The sequence below is a fragment of the Erpetoichthys calabaricus genome, chromosome 16 (genome assembly GCF_900747795.2).
Source record: "Erpetoichthys calabaricus chromosome 16, fErpCal1.3, whole genome shotgun sequence".
Classification (NCBI taxonomy): domain Eukaryota; kingdom Metazoa; phylum Chordata; class Cladistia; order Polypteriformes; family Polypteridae; genus Erpetoichthys; species Erpetoichthys calabaricus.
The window spans coordinates 18,787,750-18,806,867 of NC_041409.2; the positions used below are offsets into that span (position 1 = coordinate 18,787,750).

General features: G+C 39.6%; 1 protein-coding gene across 1 annotated transcript; it reads left to right on the forward strand.

Annotated features, from left to right (window-relative positions):
- Window positions 1-19: 19 nt before the first annotated feature.
- Window positions 20-18,391, forward strand: LOC114666424 (trans-L-3-hydroxyproline dehydratase). Its single transcript, XM_028821282.2, has 5 exons — window positions 20-795; window positions 7,772-7,941; window positions 10,785-10,907; window positions 12,985-13,122; window positions 18,183-18,391. The coding sequence occupies exons 1-5, from the start codon at window positions 315-317 to the stop codon at window positions 18,306-18,308; spliced, it is 1,038 nt and encodes a 345-aa protein (XP_028677115.1). The 5' UTR covers window positions 20-314; the 3' UTR covers window positions 18,309-18,391.
- Window positions 18,392-19,118: the final 727 nt, after the last annotated feature.

Consider the following 19,118-nt stretch of genomic DNA (forward strand, 5'->3'; position numbering starts at 1 on the left):
TAAACGACGTAAGAAAGTAGTTTCGCTCTGTGGTGTTTCGATCCAGTACATTCGTCCATTCGCTAAATCTGAATACTAGTTGAAAAGAATTACGGGGGAAACTCGTGTAATTATAACTATTGGGGGATAATAAATAGTCTTTAAAGGGAACTTGCACAATCAATAAGTGTTGGAGAGGGAGACATTATTCTTTTTGTTTTGCACTTTGGACTTCCACACGTCAGCAGATTTATCCACATGGGAAAAGTTCTTAACTGAAGAAGCTACTTGTATCCTTATCGAGTTACTGTTGTGAACGAGTTCAGAGCGCTGAAATGCAAGCGGCCAAGCTTCCACCTCACGACGGTCCGGTTCTTTCGGTAGTCGATATGCACACTGGCGGAGAGCCGCTGAGAATAGTCGTTAGCGGTTACCCAGACATTGCTGGCAAGACTGTCCTGGAAAAGCGACGTTACGTGCAAGAGAAGCTGGATCACCTCCGACGCCTGCTGATGCACGAGCCGCGGGGCCACTATGATATGTACGGGGCGCTGCTGGTCCAAAGCGAGCTGCCCGAGGCGCACCTGGGTGTTCTCTTCATGCACAACGAAGGCTACAGCACCATGTGCGGACACGCGGTCATCGCGCTCGGCCGCTACGCTGTAGACTATGGGCTGGTAGGAAAGCCGCAAACTTCCGAGGCGCAGGTTAACATTCACTGTCCGTGTGGGTTGGTGAAAGCATTTGTCGAAATCAACGACGGACGAACTGGAAAAGTTCGATTTCACAGCGTGCCAGCTTTTGCATTTGCCACGGGTGAGTCTTCTTCCACAAAAAACATGTTCGGAGATTTTGAAGTCATAATGACAATGTAGTGCAAAAAGATGGGTTCTGGTCTATGGATTAAATAGCTCTAATAATATGTTAAAATAATCTTGACGAGTTAATGAAAAAAATAGCTTTCAGGGCGGACACATGTAGAAAATACCATTGGGTGGAAACCGCAGTGATGAAATAAGGTTTCAGCCTAAATTACCATGCATCAGGATTTGGTGATTTCGAAAGATCTCAGCAGTCAGACCTAAGAACTTTTTGGTAAGTAGTAAATAGTTGATACTGAAAGGGAGTTGAATCCAGTACACTGTCATCATTTGAGGAATTTTGTGGGCTTGTAATAATCTTCTTCATCTTTTCCCATTTCTATATGGGGTCAAGATGCCTGATCAACCTTCTCCATAGAGTTCAGTCCTGCACATCCTCTCCAGTCAAGCCCATTTCCTTCAGATTTTCTTTCACTTTATCCCCGTGTCCATCACTCTTCAAGTTCAAGGTTTATTGTCCTGTGCACAGTAAGGAAACACGTGTCCCTGTACAATTAAATTCTTTCTTTGCTGTTCACACCAAATGACAAAACCAAGGTATAAAGATAAACATAAATAATAAGTAGCAGATAGATAATAATTAACAGGCAGCATAAAGTATTAAAATAGAATGTGCAGGTAGTTGTGTGATGGACAAGTCAAATACAGTTGTGTTAGGTAGATAGAATGAGATGAACCGCGGTTATAAACTCCAGTCAGTTATTTAGAAGTCTAATGGCCTTGGGAAAGAAAGAGTTCTTTAGCCCAGAGGTCCTGCATTTCATACTTCTAGATAGATAGGTACTTTATTAATCCCCAAGGGGAAATTCACATACCTATACCTCCTGCCTGAGGGTAGAAGTGTGAACAGTTCGTGTTGGGGTTTGGTGGGGTCCCTGAGGATCGAGGCAGTTCTCCTGCGGACTCTGCAGTTGTAGATGCTCTATAGAGAGGGCAGTGGGGTCCTGGTGATCTTCTCAGCAGTCTTTACCACTCTCTGCAGGCGTTTGCGGTCCATAGCGGTAGTGTTGCTGTACCACACGGTGATGTAGCTTTTGCCCACGTTTGTTGTCTGTCCTCATCACTTGTCCATAACAACCTACTTTCCTATACTTTCTTAGATATTTGTCCCACATTTGTTGTACCTCTGATTGTCTCATTTCTTATTCTGTCCCTTTTTGTAACTCCACACATGTGTCATTACGTTTAGAATGCATTCTGACATCCGTTTAGATTTTTTTTAAAGTGCTGTGAAGAATGGATGGCAATGAAGAGGTAAGGTAATGTATCCAAGGAGCCAAGATGCTGGGCCGCTCTCACACTTTACCAAGGTTTCATCCTGGAGTTCTAAGTAAAATCTTAAAATTGAATGTATTGCTAATGTAAAATAAACATCTTGTAAGTACTGTTTGTTGGACATATTTTTACAAGTATAGGTTCATAGTGGATGTATTGCATAAGCAGTGATTGACTATAGGCTGTTTTCATTCAGCACAGTGTCTAGTAGAATGGCAGCATTTGTACCATTTAAAAATGTGCCTGTTATAGCGTACAGGAGAATGGGCAGGAATAGGCAGGACATCTCGGGTGCCACTGTGAACAATGTTCTGCATCAACACAAGGTCATTAACTTAGTGCTATTTAAAAGCTGATTTCATTCATTCAAGGATTAATATCACATATGACATTAAATTCCAGGAACATCATCTAAAGTGCCAAATTAAATATTTTTAGGAGCAAATTTCATCTCAACCATTTTCTTTCTGCCGCGAAGAAATCGAATGTGTTGAATCGTTATAGACACAAGCATTTGCACCATCCAAAATTATGTTTATCCTGAATAATATTAATGTTCCCTGTAATAGCTAAAAAGCTAACCTGATCTGATTAATTTGTCATGGAGCTTGAAGGCTACTCCAGCAACAATGGGCATACAACAGGCACCAATTCTGGTTCCATCACCCAGAGATACTCAAACTCATACACACAGATAACATTCTCAAACCTACTTAATTAAGGCAATCCCAGCAGAATTAGGCACAGGACAGGACACCAGTCCATTGAAGGGCCCACTCCTCTACAGTACGCGTCTCAACTGCAACAGTTAATTTAAGGATTTAAATTATGAAAGTCATTGTTCATAGTAAGCAGCTTTCTCTATGCTGCAACATAATTTCTCCTACCCTTTATTTAAAAATACATATATCTGCTCACTCCAAGCTGTAATTTGCACTATAATGATGCCACTTACCCCGTGACCCTGTAGTTAGGATATAGCGGGATGGATGATGCCACTTAAGAAACTGACATTAGTAGTCCTTTTCGCACTTCCATATATTTTCTTCTGGGATTCGTCATCGAGAGGTAAACTCTTTTCCAGCTATCCAAAGCAATGACAAATTCATGAAACAAGAGCGTTTGTGGTGTCTCAGTGTTCAAATTCAAAACAAAAACAACCTTATCTAATTTTTCACCTTTTTGACTTATAAAGCATAGAGAAGAAAGAGGACTCAGACCATGGAAAGACACCAAGGACCACATTTTGTTTTATGCTGCAACACTATGTATATTTGTAGCTGGCCTTTTCAAATCCGATGAGTATATAAAGTGTATGCGATACCTTAAGATTGACGCTTTGCTGGTTTGGTGTTGTCCTGACAGATGAATTGGGGTTCTAAAGGGCAAATGTTTACCTTGGAATTAATATGTGAGAGGCTGCACTGAATGCAGCGCCAATCTAAGCCCATTTGGAGCCCTAGGTGGAGTGGACAGACCTCCCCCCTCATTGTCCATAGTTTGGTAGTTGGCATTATTGGACTTCAACCCCCGGGGTGTGGGGGGGGGGAGGTGTGTTCCCTTTGGTGTCCAGAGTAAGCACCCCTTAACTTTCATGAATGGCACCCTTTCCGATGACAGGTCTCTAGGCGTCTGCCTTTTTCACCTAACGGATTGACTGGTTCTGACTGAATAAAAATAACACTCTGGGTGGAAACACAATTAATTTATAAGATTACTTATATTATCCTAATCTGGGATTCAGAGGTGGTTTGTCATGTGGTGGGTGCGACAACGTGCTGTATCAGTGCATGCTCCCAACCTTATTCTATATAGGCCGAGTGGTGGTTCTGAGGTTGGGTTTCTGCTCTGGCAATTGGAAGGTTGCTGGTTTGAATCCTGTAAATGCCAGAAGTGATTGCACACCATTGGGCCCTTGAGCATGGACCTTAACCTGCAATTGCTCCATCCTTGGTATGACATTTACCTGCATCCAGCCCTGTAAGCTGGTCCTCCAACTTGCAGGGAAAACTCAGGGGTTTGGTGGCAGGATTGGCACTCCAGCCACTGTAAAATTCTTCACCTCATTCAAACTAGTGTGGTGCTGAGGTGTCACCTGTTGTACGGCTGTGCTCAGGCCCTAATTTGGGATCCTGAGGTGGTTTGTCTGTGTGGTGGGTGCAGTAACACACTGTATCAATGCATACTTCCAGCCTTTCTCTTTCTATATTGAGATATACTGATGTCTGACAAAGCAAAGTGAGCTACCATTAAATATAAAAAAATGGGATAGCTGAAACTGTCACCATATTGGCACAAAAAAGCTAACAAATTTACATGGTTAATTATAAAGGAATTCCTCCACAACAAAATTGTACCCTTTGTCCACTTTTGATACTTTTGTGTGAAGTGCTGTTCAACAATACTTTGTTCATTGCAAAAATCAGGTTTTGGAAGTGAAAGGAGAGAGGCAGAATAAATGCAAATCATTGCTGGCTTAAAAATAGGAAGAAGGTTTTCCCATCTCTGGGTCACTTGTACAAGTTTGTGGAACGGGCTAATTAGAGTTTTGGATCAGCAAGAAAAAAAATCCATCCTTCCTGGCACCTGCTTAAGCACAGCACAGGGGATGACAAAGTTGACTCAGCATATTACTGGCAAATAAGTGCCATCTGTTCAGGACATTATAAAGGCAAACAGGATTATTAAAGACCTCAGCCATCCTGCCTGGCCTCCTTTCTCCCTCCTAGGCAGGATGGGGCCAAGAAGTCGCACCGGTCACAAGGTTACTCAACAGCCACTCAAACAGATAAATGTGAGACTGGATCAAATGTGTGTTCTTGCATAGTTCATCTGGTTTTGTGTTCATTGCCTGTTGGTTTTATTAACCTGCTTTAACTAGTCTGTGTGATACGTGCAAATAAGGATCTTGTGCTGTGCATACGTAATACAGCTGAACATTGTAATATCAGTTTGGACAGGATAATCCCAGTAAACACTGCTTGACTCTTAGCATGCCAAGGTACAGTCTGGAGTCTCTGATTACATTTGATTTATTTTTTCCTATACTAGGGGGCTCTGCCCCCTGCTCGCTTCGCTCGCACATCCCCGGGTTTGGTTTACCAGATATACGAGGTGTGATCCAAAAGTTCCCGGAATGCATTTATTTAAAAGCATACACACCAAATAACAATTAATGGTGAACAGTTTCTTCAAACTAGTCACCCGCTGAGTTGATACACCAATCCCAGCGAGATTTCAACCTTTCGAAGCACCTCTGGAAGTCGTTTTTTGTCAGTGTGTTCAAGACGTCGGTTGTTACCGCTTGGATCTCCTCCACCGTCTTCAAATCTGCGTCCCTTGAGCCTCATCTTCATCTTAGGAAATAAAAAAAAAATCAGACGGTGCTAAATCAGGGGAGTACGGAGGGTGGGGAATGGCAGTAAAGTTTGTAGAAGTCAAAAATTCGTGCACAATCAAAGATGTGTGAGCTGGTGCATTGTCGTGATGCAAAAGAAATGACTTGTCAGCTCACATCGGAGGACGTGTTCGGTGAATTCGATTTCGCAAACGCCTTAGAACATCCCTGTAGAATGCTTGTTGCAACATTTCATGGCTTTCTTTTGCTGTTTGTCTCAGTTTAAAACAGAATTTAACACACACTCTTTGCTCTTTGAAATCACTCATTTTCACGAACAACCCTTCACAGACACAACCGAAGTTTAAACGAGAACTGCAACTTGAAAAACAAATGCACTGACGTTCTAACGCGTGATAACAGCTCTCAAAGACAACTTGAACTGCTATCTAGTGGTGATTGATATAACCAAACCCTTCTGGCTGCAGAATAAATGCATTCCGAGAACTTTTGGATCGCACCTCGTACAATTAAAGAGATTGTTATTTTCATGGGAATTGTTACATATGCATTATTTTCACTTTTACTTTACAACTTTTGTAAAAACAATACTTGTTCTTTATTTCTGGCCCTGGGCGTGGTTAAATCTCTTTCTCGCAGGACGTATAACACTGCTCGCGTTGTGAAGGCGGGGCTGAGCGCACGCTAAGGAGATGCAGTCGGATCATCTGCTGGCTTGTTGCTGCTGCCGAGCTGTGTTTTCTGCTTGTCGCACTTTGCTTCGATCATTTCAAAGCCTGTATAGGCGTGGGTTGGGGGTTGGGAGTGGGGTGCTGAACACACATTAAGGAGAAGTGGTCGGATCATCTGCTGGCTTCCTGCTGCTGCTGGTAAGCTGCATGTTCTGCTTGTCGTTGTTTTAAGAGCTGGGAGCACATGATGTCTGTCTGCCAAAAGCATTCCAACAACTGCTTGGTTAGATGTCCGTGAACTTGTTTAAAATGTTGTCTCACTGCCTTGTCTCACGGGACGTCAAATTGCAATCTCTTGGCACCAAGTCTCATGTTTAAGGTCCCCGTGAGACGCTCCGTGGCCAAACTCTTTCATCTTGCGGGTCTTTAAAGTGTCTTCTGAGAAGATCACGTCTCGTCTCCCTGGTCTCCCTTCCACCAAGGTTTTTTTTTATAATAGAGAGACAGAAATAGAAATAACAGAAGAATGTTTTTATTTATTTTTTTGTAATATAATTTGGCTTTTTTTTTTTTTTTTTTTAAATAAAAACACCATCATAAAAATCGTTGCCAAGACATTGTTTTAATTATATTTTGCCCAGTAGTGCTAATCCTATCAAACAAAAAGTGCTTTCATGCCCGAGGCTGTTGGTTAAGTTTCCACTCACAGACTCCTTTTTAGGGATTCTCCTTTATCTCCTTCATTGTCTTTGAAGAGAACTGTTAGCCCTGACAAAGCAGGTTACTAGAGAGTAATGCCGCAGACACGGTTTTCAGAGAATGACTTTTTGTTAATTAGATAAAAATGTGCTTAGGCGGAGTACACAATGAAATATTTTGTAGATCAAATGGTAACTTGTGTCATTCTTTGTCTTAGTCTGTGGTTTACATTTATAGCCCGTCTTTTGGTAAATGAAGACTAGCTTCCTGTTGTCATTGCTGGTCGAAACTCATGTGGAGTTCTAGAGTTTCCCCCTCGGTGTCCATAGTGGTTGCTACTAAATGGAGCCCCTCAGTTTTGGTCGCCCTAATGGATGTCCATCTCTAGTCTTAACACCAGAAGCAGCATTGTCTATTTCAGTGTGTCTGTTTTTCTCAGTGAGTGTTATGTGTCATTGCACAGTTTTGTCCTGCTGGATCTAGCCTCCAATAAGTATTCATAAGTTGTTAATGAATACTTAAATCCAACAGTTGTGTTTTCTTAACAGAATTAAGTTTTATATGGAGCCATACTGATCATAACATGTGTTAACTCCGTATTGAATACTTAACTGTGGTCATCCTGCAAGTTTAAAATCAAGCACAATCTGAGTGTCAGTTTAAGTAAATTGTTTTTTACTTTCCATATTTGATTTACTTCAATTGTGTTAACTAGGCAAGAACCTAAAGTGGTTTAAGTGCATTTGTATTATTTCTGAGCTGTCATGACTCCAGTGAAATATGGAATGCAGCATCATTACTCACTTAGTTATTAAAAGTCTTATTTTTTCAGGCTGTTAGGAGTTTATGCAGTGTTTTTCTGTAACTAAAATGGCATCACTAATTATTTCTATGCAATATACTCACAGATATCTCTGTTGATGTACCGGGATATGGCCAAGTGATTTTGGATATTGGATATGGTGGAGCTTTCTATGCCTTTGTGAGTGCAGAGAGATTTGGGCTGAATGTCACTCAGTCAAAAACCAGAGACCTTGTGGATGCTGCTACTGCAGTCACAAATGCCGTTAAAGCACAGGTAGGCATATGCACTCTAACTGACCATTATTTGTGTTAAACCTTTTAAAATGTATGAATGATTTTAGAGCAGTCGGGTGGGGTGGAATAAAACCAGAAACACTGATTAGAAACAGTGAAGTTAATATTAGTGACACAAGTGGGTGTATCACTACAGATATGATACAGTATCAGTCACCCAGAAGGAATTTTATGGTAACTATATTAACAGATGAGAAATAAATACACATATAAAAGTATGTCATATATTATTTTAGATATTGGGAGGGTTACAGCAGTGTACGACTTGCCCTGCAATCTTCATGGAATTGTAAGAGAATTACTGCATTCAGTATGATGTCTTACTTAAATGTACTTTTTGGTGTTCTGTTTCTGTAAATGGTGGGCAGATGTAGAATTAACTATTTATATGTACTTAAGCAAATATTTATCTTAATGTGGTTATTTTGAGTACAAATGACTGCATTGACTATCTAACTTGTTTGCTTATTTATTAGTTATTCCTTCATTTGCCAAGAATTTTGCAACGTGCAGTGAACCAGAACATGATAGACGGACAATGAATCACTGTATTTGCTTGCAGGACACCCTGTAGTTTGCACAACTCTTTTCCAAACTATGTAGTCAGAAGCTTATAGCATTATGGAGATATGATTTAAAATGTTTGAAAGTGGCTCATTTTTTTTACAGTATGCTTTTAGGGGAAGCAAAATAGAAATTGTAGCATTATGTTAAACTGAGAAGCTTTACTGCCTCTAATAAAAATAAGTATTACAAATTCAGGAGCATAAAATGTAACATAGATGTTTTTTTTAGCAGAGACATTCGGTCAATATGGCCCTCAAATTGGTTCACCCCTGGAATCCTGTTTGTAGTCTCCTGTTCACTTTTCCAAATACACTTCACCTTTCATTTACTCATCCTTGTGAGGGTCTAAGTTGAAATATGCTGAGCTGTTCAAACTATGCCACCTATCCTAGGCACAAGTCTTTAGCTCCTGCTGAGGAATTCTCATGCACTCTGGACATTCGGAAAGCACAATACCACCTTGACGCCCCAGGTCGTTTCCTAGTTGGCCACGCTTGGCATTTTAACCCCCCATCCGTTTGCTAAGACATATATAGTACTACCTAGGTTAATTGTAAAAAAAAAAAAGAATCTGTCCTTTTGAAAAATCTAGTAAAAAATAATTATATTTACAGTCTAATGACATGAAATAAATGCATATTCTGTTGAAATAAGCATATTACTGACATTAGTACAAAACATGTAAGTGTGACCATTGAATACATTTGTCCGTAAACAGTGAAGATTTTTTTTACAGCTTGAGTAGCAGAGATTTTCTGGGAGCCCTAACCAGAATTATAAGTAATAATCTGCAAGGTTAAACTAACAGGTGTTTCTAGGAAAATTAAGAACAAAAACAAAACTGACACCAGACACAAGCAAACTCACAGAGCTTGAAAATGAAGTGTTTAACTTCAGATTAAAGCTCTGTCTAACTTATTTTCTTAAAAAAGATGGTAGTGGCTTAATGATGTATGTGTGGCGACCACTTTGTGTCATTAAGCATGCAGCACTATAACCAGGCCTTTAATGACCTCTTGGGCGTAGCCATCAGCAGTGCGTCTGTCTGCAGAGAGAGTGTCGACTTTGTCGAGAGGTTTACTTACCTTGGCAGTGACATTCATGTCTATGGTGACTCTTCCTATGAGGGTCATGAGGTCACTGGAAAGGGGTGTGTGGCGCCCCTGTTATCTTTGCAGAAGGAGAAAGGTCCAAGTCTTTACAGTCCTGGTGTTTCCTGTCTTGCTATATGGTTGCGAGACATGGATGCTATCAAGTGACCTGAGACAAAGAGTGGGCTCATTCGGTACTGTGTCTCCTAGGAGAATCCTTGGGTATCGCTGGTTTGACTTTGTGTCAAACGAGCGGTTGTTCATGGAGTCACAAATGAGGCACATTGCCTGCATTGTGAAGGATCATCAGTGACGGCACTACAGCTATGTAGCGAGATTCCCCAAGGGTGATCCGGCTCAAAGGATCTTCATTGCTGAGGACCCAAGCGGCTGGACCAGGCCAAGGGGACACCTATGTAACCCCTGACTGCGGCAGACAGAGGGTGGGACTGGACCATGTCTCTGCCGTTACCAACTAGGATCCCAAAGTGTTTTGTCATGTAGTCAATGCAGCACTGAGCTGTACCCGTGTATGCTCCCCAACCTGACCTGACTATAACCTGGAAGAAAATTATGAAATTTCACATAATAGGTAAACCATAAAATATAAGCAAAGATTAAGCACAATTCATTAGTAAAGAACAGTAGTGCTAATGAAACATTTAGGAGAATGAGTGACATCTGATAACAAGTTATTGAGGAAAAAGAGCTATCCTAGAGTTATGCATGTGTTCTTAAAGAAGAAAATGAAGAAACCTTTAGCTGCTGATGTGGCATGGTGGCACACTAATTAGTGCTGCTGCCTCACAGGTTCAGGAGGCTTGGTTCAAAACCTGGCCTAGGCACTACCTGGATGGATTGTGCATTTTTCTCCATGTCTGCATAGGCTTTAATCCCACATCTCAAAGATGTTTGTGTTAATCCACAGCTGTAGATTAGCCTGATGTCAGTGACTGTGGTGTGGGTGTTTGTGCATAAGTGTGCTGCGCAGTAGACTGAGGACTTGTCCCAGACCTTTGAGAAGAGGCTGTGGACTCCAGCAACCCTATAACTGGACTGCGTGGATGAATATTTTGCATATACCAAATATATCATAATGAGAAAAATGAAAATTGTGTAATACAGCAGTTTCTTCTTACTTTATTTTTTTAATGTTTTATTTTAGGTTGCACTACACCATCCCAAAAGCCCAGATCTGGCTTTCCTTTATGGAACAATTCTCACTGATGGAAAAGACAATTACTCTGAAGAGCCTACTGCCAACATCTGTGTTTTTGCAGATGCACAGGTTAGAGGATATTGCATTAAAGTAACCAGGAGATTAAAAATAAATTTGATTATGTATTAGATAATATAGTGATTACAATTCTTTATCTTATTTCATACTGTCGAAGTACCCTGTGTTGCCTGGGTGTATTTGTATAATGGATTAAGGTACTAAAGCAAATATTTAGTTTGTTTAAATGTTAATCCTTTTGTTATTGCTGGCTGAAATACAAGTGTCCTGTCTGTCATTTACACTACATATCTATTGGTTCTCTGCTGTCATGAGTAGAGAATTTATTCTTTTTTTTTTTTTTTTTTTTGTATGATTAGGCTGCATAATTGAGATACAGTAACTCCTTGCTGGGTTGGAATCAGGGCTGTGGAGTCGGTAGATAAATCCTTCGACTCCAACTCCTTAGTTTCCGGTACTTCTGACTCCGACTCCTCAGTATTTAATATGCTAATGTATTTTCCATGTTGATTGAAGGAAGGCAACATACACTTCATTTAACCACAGAACTACTGGCTAGGAAGCTGACTGTCTACGGTATTGGCCAGTTTAAACAAACGACAAGAACTGCTGAAGCCACATCAGGCCATAGCACGCACCTACTCCTACATCATTACACTTGTTTAAACTCAAATGAACTTGTTAAACACATCATATCTGAAATAAAATGAAACACTTTTTGTAATGTACCATAATCCGTATTACAATATGTGAATGTCAGGTTTTATAATAGCTCAGCTGAACTTCACACTATTAGTAACACAGCTATGCACTGGGCTTTATTCTTACATCAGAGAAGTACATAATTATGACTATTGTTTGTGAAATGGGACATTTGAACTTGCTGTATTTTTTTTCTCATTACAATTTAAATTTATTAGGAGTCAGAGTTGGTACATTTTTGCCGACTCCGACCCTGACTCCAGGTACCCAAAATTGTCTCTGACTCCTAGACTCCAACTCCACAGCCCTGGTTGGAACCCTGAACACTTCTTCTTTGTATGTCCTTGCCTACTGTGGTTTCACAGAACAGATGTATAATCCCACATTATTAAACTGGATGGCTTGTTGAATAATTGAATCCATGGACCATGGAAAGCGTTTATAGTGTTTGGGGTGTTTGCACGTCTTTGTATTATTACAGAAGTCATCACCAGTGGCAGTATTCAATAATGTTATGAAGGTGATTCAAAGTTGATTTAAAATTGCTACAAATCAGAACACTGTATTGGCTTTAAAACCTCAAATTAATACTCCACTCAAAAATAATATTTATTGTATGTTACTTACATCATATACTTTGTAGTGGTGGTCAAGAAAAACAATTTAGTCTCATGTTTTCATGCAGAATGGAGAGGGAAAAGTTCATTTTATAATAGAAGCCAATAGTGCTGTAGAATAGTAAACAATGTAAATGTGCATAACCCCTGTTTTGTCTAAAATAATGTTAAATATATACTTCCGAAATAATCATAAACAAAAACTAAAGCTTCATTTGAGTGACGTTTTGAATTTAAGACCCGCCTCTCCTCCTCATTCATTGGTCAAGAGTCTTGTTCATGAGAATTTCATGCCAAAGAGAAGGAGAACTGAGAGTTTGCCTGTTTTGTACTTAAAGAAACTTAACATGTGGAAATGTTTTTGATGAGCCTGCATATACTATATAAGAAGAGTCTGAACATTCAGTATGTCATATTTATTTTAGGATCATAACATATATGCTCTAACAAAACACTTTGTACTCCATTCACCAAGACAAAGTTTTTACAGCACCTATGATTTTTTGAGGAAACTGAGTCAGAAGTAATTTGCATTGCCAGCATGATGTAAGAAAAAGAACTTCTACACTTGGCCATATGACAATTATAACTTGACTTTTGTCTCCTCTACAAGACTCTGTGCATTTCTTAATGTTAAATTATTGCCCAGTAGATTATACAAAACTTGCCAAATGAATATTGCATGACTTAAGTGACACCTTTGTGTGAAAACTGTTCAGTGACCATAATGCTCTATTTTCTTAAAATATACAGTACATAATCTTGTCTGTTCCTGTTTACTATTTGTAGATTCTTCTATTTTTAATTAGGTTGACAGAAGTCCAACTGGTTCTGGAGTGACTGCACGTATTGCTTTACAGCATCATAAAGGACTTGTTCAGCTGAACCAAACTCGAGTTTTCCAAAGTGGAGCAACAGACTCTTTGTTCACTGGAACAGCCATAGAGGTACTACTTTGTATAAAAGTAACACATAAGAGCTAACAATGATTTCTCGACACGTCAGCATTTCTTTATTCCATTGGTTTGGTTGAGGGGAATTGGTTTTCTTCACTTAGTCACAATTTCCAAAAACATGTAACCTACACTATCAACTAAAAGACAACTATATCTGTTCAGCCAGGAGTAACGTGTGTGCAGTACAGTATATTAGCGGTTGCAAGTAATTATCTCAAAGTCTTAAATCCTATGTACCACATTTTGTGGCTCTTTAATAAGCCACAACGTATCTTTTTGCAACCTAAAAAAACATGAAAATTACTACATAAACAATACTGACTAAAAAGATAAAATCCCAATAAATCTTAAATGGGCTTGAAAATGAAGGCGATATCAATAAATATAACTTAAAAACAATTGAATTATGCAGTCAAAAGCTTTATTAAATTTTCACAATCTAGAAAGTTCTGCACAATGTATGTAACATAGTATGAATAAGCCAATTAATCTTCATGTATTAACGCTGCAGACATACAGTATGAGTAATTGAAATAAGAGTACCGAAACAATTTGGGATATGCAAAAAAATGTTTATAATGCTGAGCCATATCAGTCCCAATTACTGAAAGTCACAAAATTGACAAAAAAACATAAGAAAATAGGGCCAGCTTGAGTGTGCCATGTCTTAGCCACTGCAGTGTGCTGTACCTCAAGTCTTTTTTTAATGTGCACTAATTAAAACGTACTTGCATTGTTTTAATCATCAGGTGACAACTGTAAATTCAAACAAAGATACATGCATAGTCTTCTATTGAAATACATGAAAGCAAAAATAGCTCACAGATAGCCCACTTGACTGTGACATCCTAAAACAAAACAAAATCTGTTGTGGAAAGTTTCTTTTTTTCCCCATTGCATTTTAGCTACTTTCGGGAGCCTGGGAGTTCAGATGACATGGAGGTACCACATCTTTGAAGGACGTACATATGAATAGGTGGCATATTACATGCAGAGCATCATATTGCTGTAGCACCAGTGAAATGTAGTGCTTAAGTTAAAATGTTCTACTTTAAACAACTACAAAATGTTCCAAAAAAAAGAGTGCTGCATTACCATATAGAACCAAATGAAAACAACTGAATAGGCAGGCTTTCATCAGTGCCAAAAACCGAAGTGCAGTCCAGTGAATAGAAGGTGCAGCTTTCACCTAAAAACTAGTATGCAGTAAAGTAATACTCATTCTGTCCATGTGTCTTGATAAGTCTTCTGTTGATTGTGTAACACCAATGCAACCTAAATGGAGAGTGAAATAGATCCTTGTTTCAAGAAGAAGCCTTAGCGACAAACGTTTAAGTGGAAAACAGCTACATCACAGATTACTACAGGTTACTACAGAACTAATCACAGTTTCTCTCACAGAAGTATCTGAATACAAGGCAAAGACCCTGCCAGCCAATACAAGCTGAGAAAGACAGGCCGAGAGAAAACAAGTCAGCATAAACCCGAATACACCTTTCTACAACATGAGAGCTCACTTGAACCCAAAGCAAAGAATATTAATCTACAGAACATCTGACTTAGCACAGAAAACTTGAGCATTGTTAGTTGAATTAAGCAAGTTTGAGAATGATATTTTTTGCTGCTTTCATGCTATTTGATTTGCCAGACATTTTGTTCTAGTGAAAGTAGTCAAAATACCTTCAGATTAAAAAAAAAAGGACAGATTGCTTGAGTTTATCAAGTAGCACATACTGTGTCCTTAGACCATGCTGATTTCCTAGTAGATGCAACACCACCTGCAGATAGACTTTCACAATTAGATGCCCCCTCACCTCAGCTTCACCTTTAAGCCGTATCTTTCAGTTATTGAGAAAACAAGAATAAAAACTCCATCTTCCCAAATTTCTACTTTATCATCGTTACTAGCAAAATACCCGCGCTTCGCAGCGGAGAAGTAGTGTGTTAAAGAGGTTATGTAAACATATATATACATACAGTAATCCCTCCTCCATCACGGGGGCTGCATTCCAGAGCCACCCGCGAAATAAGAAAATCCGCGAAGTAGAAACCATATGTTTATATGGTTATTTTTATATTGTCATGCTTGGGTCACAGATTTGCGCAGAAACACAGGAGGTCGTAGAGAGACAGGAACGTTATTCAAACACTGCAAACAAACATTTGTCTCTTTTTCAAAAGTTTAAACTGTGCTCCATGACAAGACAGAGATGGCTGTTCTGTCTCACAATTAAAAGAATGCAAACATATCTTCCTCTTCAAAGGAGTGCGCATCAGGAGCAGAGTCTGTCAGAAAGAGAGGGGAAAGCAAACAAATCAATAGGACTGTTTGGCTTTTAAGTATGCGAAGCACCGCCGCACAAAGCTGTTGAAGGCGGCAGCTCACACCCCCTCCGTCAGGAGCAGAGAGAGAGACAGAGACAGAGAAAAACAAACAAGCAAAAATCAATACGTGCCCTTCAAGCTTTTAAGTTTGCGAAGCACTGTGCAGCATGTCGCTTCACGAAGCAGCTGCACAGAAGGTAGCAACGTGAAGATAATCTTTCAGCATTTTTAGACGAGCGTCCTTATCGTCTAGGTGTGCAAACAGCCCCCCTGCTCAATCCCCCTACGTCAGGATCAGAGAAAGTCAGCGCAAGAGAGAGAGAGAGAAAAGTAAGTTGGGTAGCTTCTCAGCCATCTGCCAATAGTGTCCCTTGTATGAAATCAACTGGGCAAACCAACTGAGGAAGCATGTACCAGAAATTAAAAGACCCATTGTCCGCAGAAATCCGCGAACCAGCAAAAAATCCGCGATATATATTTAAATATGCTTACATATAAAATCCGCGATAGAGTGAAGCCGCGAAAGGCGAAGCGCGATATAGCGAGGGATTATATATATATATACACGGCATTCGTAGTCTGAATCACAATCTGATTGTATGGGTGGTTACCTACCAGGTAATGCTTATGGTTGGCCAGCAAGTCCGCTAACATCCGCCACGGTGCCTTCAGTTGTGAGAAGCAGATCATAGAATGGTTGAAAATAGTTTTCTGTCAAATAATGCAAAGAGTATGCGACACGTGTTTCGCCCTAATTCTTGGCTCATCAGGCGTACACACTCACTGCACTCGCTTACGGGAATCGAACCTCGGACGTCAGCGCTAGAGGCGAAGCCCCTAACATTGCGCCACTGCGTGTGGTTCGTTTATTTGACAGCATGTAGATCGGGGTAATTACATTCACAGCATTCGTAGTCTGAATCACAATCTGATTGTATGGGTGGTTATCTACCAGGTAACGCTTATGGTTGGCCAGCAAGTCAGCTAACATCAGCCACGGTGCCTTCAGTTGTGAGAAGCAGATCATAGAATGGTTGAAAATAGTTTACTGTCAAATAATGCAAAGAGTACGCGACACGTGTTTTGCCCTAATTCTGGGCTCATCAGGCGTACACACTCACTGCATTCCCTTACGGGAATCGAACCTCGGACGTCAGCGCTAGAGGGGCTTCGCAGCGGTGAAGTATTGCTTTTAAATTTTAATTAAGAAGAAAAGAAAACCTTTTTAAATTGAGGGAAAATATACCAATAACAATTTAAGGATCTGTTTTTTGTGAAGCTGCCTTTACACAGCCTGTCCGCTGTTTTATAAACGAACGCCATATAAGGCCGTCCTTTCTCCTTCACAGTCAGTTCACGTGATTACGTGGGAGGCGTGATGACGTGATATGCAACCCCGCCTCCCACGGCCAGCGAGCTACAGTCCATTACAGTATATGGACAAAAAAGAGGTTCCAGTTATGACCATTACGCGTAGAATTTCGAAATGAAACCTGCCTAACTTTTGTAAGTAAGCTGTAAGGAATGACCCTGCCAAATTTCAGCCTTCTACCTACACGGGAAGTTGGAGAATTAGTGATGAGTGAGTGAGTCAGTCAGTGAGGGCTTTGCCTTTTATTAGTATAGATTAAAACAAATACGAACCAGCATGGACTCCTTATTGTGCTTGACCACACATAGTAACATTATTTAAAAAAAAAAAAAAATGGGAGTGGTCTCCCCTCGACTTTCTCGTATACTCAGATAGGGGTATGGAAATTTGACAATGATTATATTTTAATATTCTGTACATTAAAGAACCATCAACAACAAATTAAATCAAATTAATAATATATTGAACAATTATTAGAAAAGTAAAGTTGAGTAAATCGGACTCTGCAGCTGCGTGAATAAAAAAAAAAAAAATTGAGTATGTGTTCAGGTAAAGTAGCACTTCTGGTTAATGGAAATAGCCCAAAAGTTGATAGAAATCTACGTTTTATACCTAATACTTGTATGCAAAATGTGGTTGACCTAAGTGAAAGCGTACTCAAGTTATCATGTTTATACACACAGACATACAGTAATTCCAGAAATGGTGTTTTCGGACTCAGGGAAGTCTAAAACGTCAACATTCATCAAAATCTCAAAATGGAATTTTTAGAGGATTTCAAGGCGTTGCCTATACTTTGTATACAAGAAAGTCAGGGAGGTCTAAAAGGTAGAGATTCATCAAAATTTCTTCATCGAATTTTTGGATGATTGCAATACTTTCCCCATACTTTGTATACGTGTGCTTTTTCTCATTGATGATGTTTGGAATGTCTTGTTTATGGGACACTATTCAATTTTTTATTTAGATACAATCCTACTTCTCTTCATTTACAAACTCTGGATGCAAGAAATCATACAGAAAATATACAGTATTCTTTATGTGTCTAAAATATGGCCACTTTTACAAGTAAAATGCAGGTCAGCTTTGAACTACTGTCTAATATTGATGTAAATGCTTTTGATGTTCTACACAGTTAACATTATTTACTTGGGTCAGAAATATAAAAAAAAATACTGCATGTTATAATACATTCACATTCTATTATAATAAAATGTGGAGGCCTTAAATTGTTGTCCATTACACTTGAAAGGAATTGTCAAAGAGTGATTTTAAGCAAGATGCCTAAAACTGTTTTTCCCTGTGCGGTTGATTTAAGTCGAATATTGATGTGTTTTCTTTTCATTTTAAACAGAGAACGAAGTGTGGAGAATTTGACGGCGTCATTGTGGAAGTTGCTGGGCATGCATATTATACAGGAACTGCCTGCTTTACACTGGAAGCAGAGGACAGTTTGAAAGATGGGTTTCTTCTGAAGTAGTGTGGAGGAGTACCCAGCTGCTTTTGAAGTTTGCCTGTTGCATGTATACTGAATTTTTAAAATAAATTTCAGTTCAGAAATCAGCTGCCTGAAATCTGATTTGTAGCAGATTAGTTGGGAATAACTCCATAAATTAACAACTACACGTTTTTCACTTTGAAGAAGGCACAGCAGACATTATTTCCACCTGACTTCTTCAGACCCTCACAAGCCATTTCAAAAATGTAATGCATCAAGTGTGTCCCAGGACTGCCCTGGGTCATCTCTCAATATGGCATTTGGGAATATTTTTATTTAGGTACCAAGAAGGAGTATCAGCTCTACTCCAATGTCTCCCCAGCTCATTAAGGTCATCATTTTATCATAGCCTGCTAGGCCTGTGCAAGAGTATCATTTTAGTTGCTTGTTCATTCGGTAAGTATGCAAAGATAAAAGGGAGAATGTCCATGTAATATGAATTAGGAACCAGCAAGTGTGAACCCAAGGTTTAGCCTCTGTTTCTGCACCAGGATCTGAGTTCTAGCAGCAGAGCAGCAATCCTTTGGTCATTCTTGTTACTGCTTGATCCCTTATTCATATACAAGGATCCTGCATATTTAAACTCCACCACCTTGAGCAGTTGTGGGTTCTCACCTACTGATTGCACGGCCGTTGACTTCAAGAAGATAATCAAGACCTCTGATATGGAGGTGCGGATTCTCATCCTGAATATGGGACAGTCTGTTCTACCCCACTCCAGTTTAACAGCTAAGTGTTAGTGTATGTGTGATCATTTTCTGAACCATGTACCCTTAAAGCAACTTCTACAAG

Coding starts and splice junctions, on each gene's coding strand:
- LOC114666424 (XM_028821282.2), top strand. CDS start 315: ATGCAAGCGGCCAAGCTTCCACCTCACGACGGTCCGGTTCTTTCGGTA. Junction 796..7,771: donor AGCTTTTGCATTTGCCACGG/GTGAGTCTTCTT, acceptor ATATACTCACAG/ATATCTCTGTTGATGTACCG. Junction 7,942..10,784: donor CAAATGCCGTTAAAGCACAG/GTAGGCATATGC, acceptor GTTTTATTTTAG/GTTGCACTACACCATCCCAA.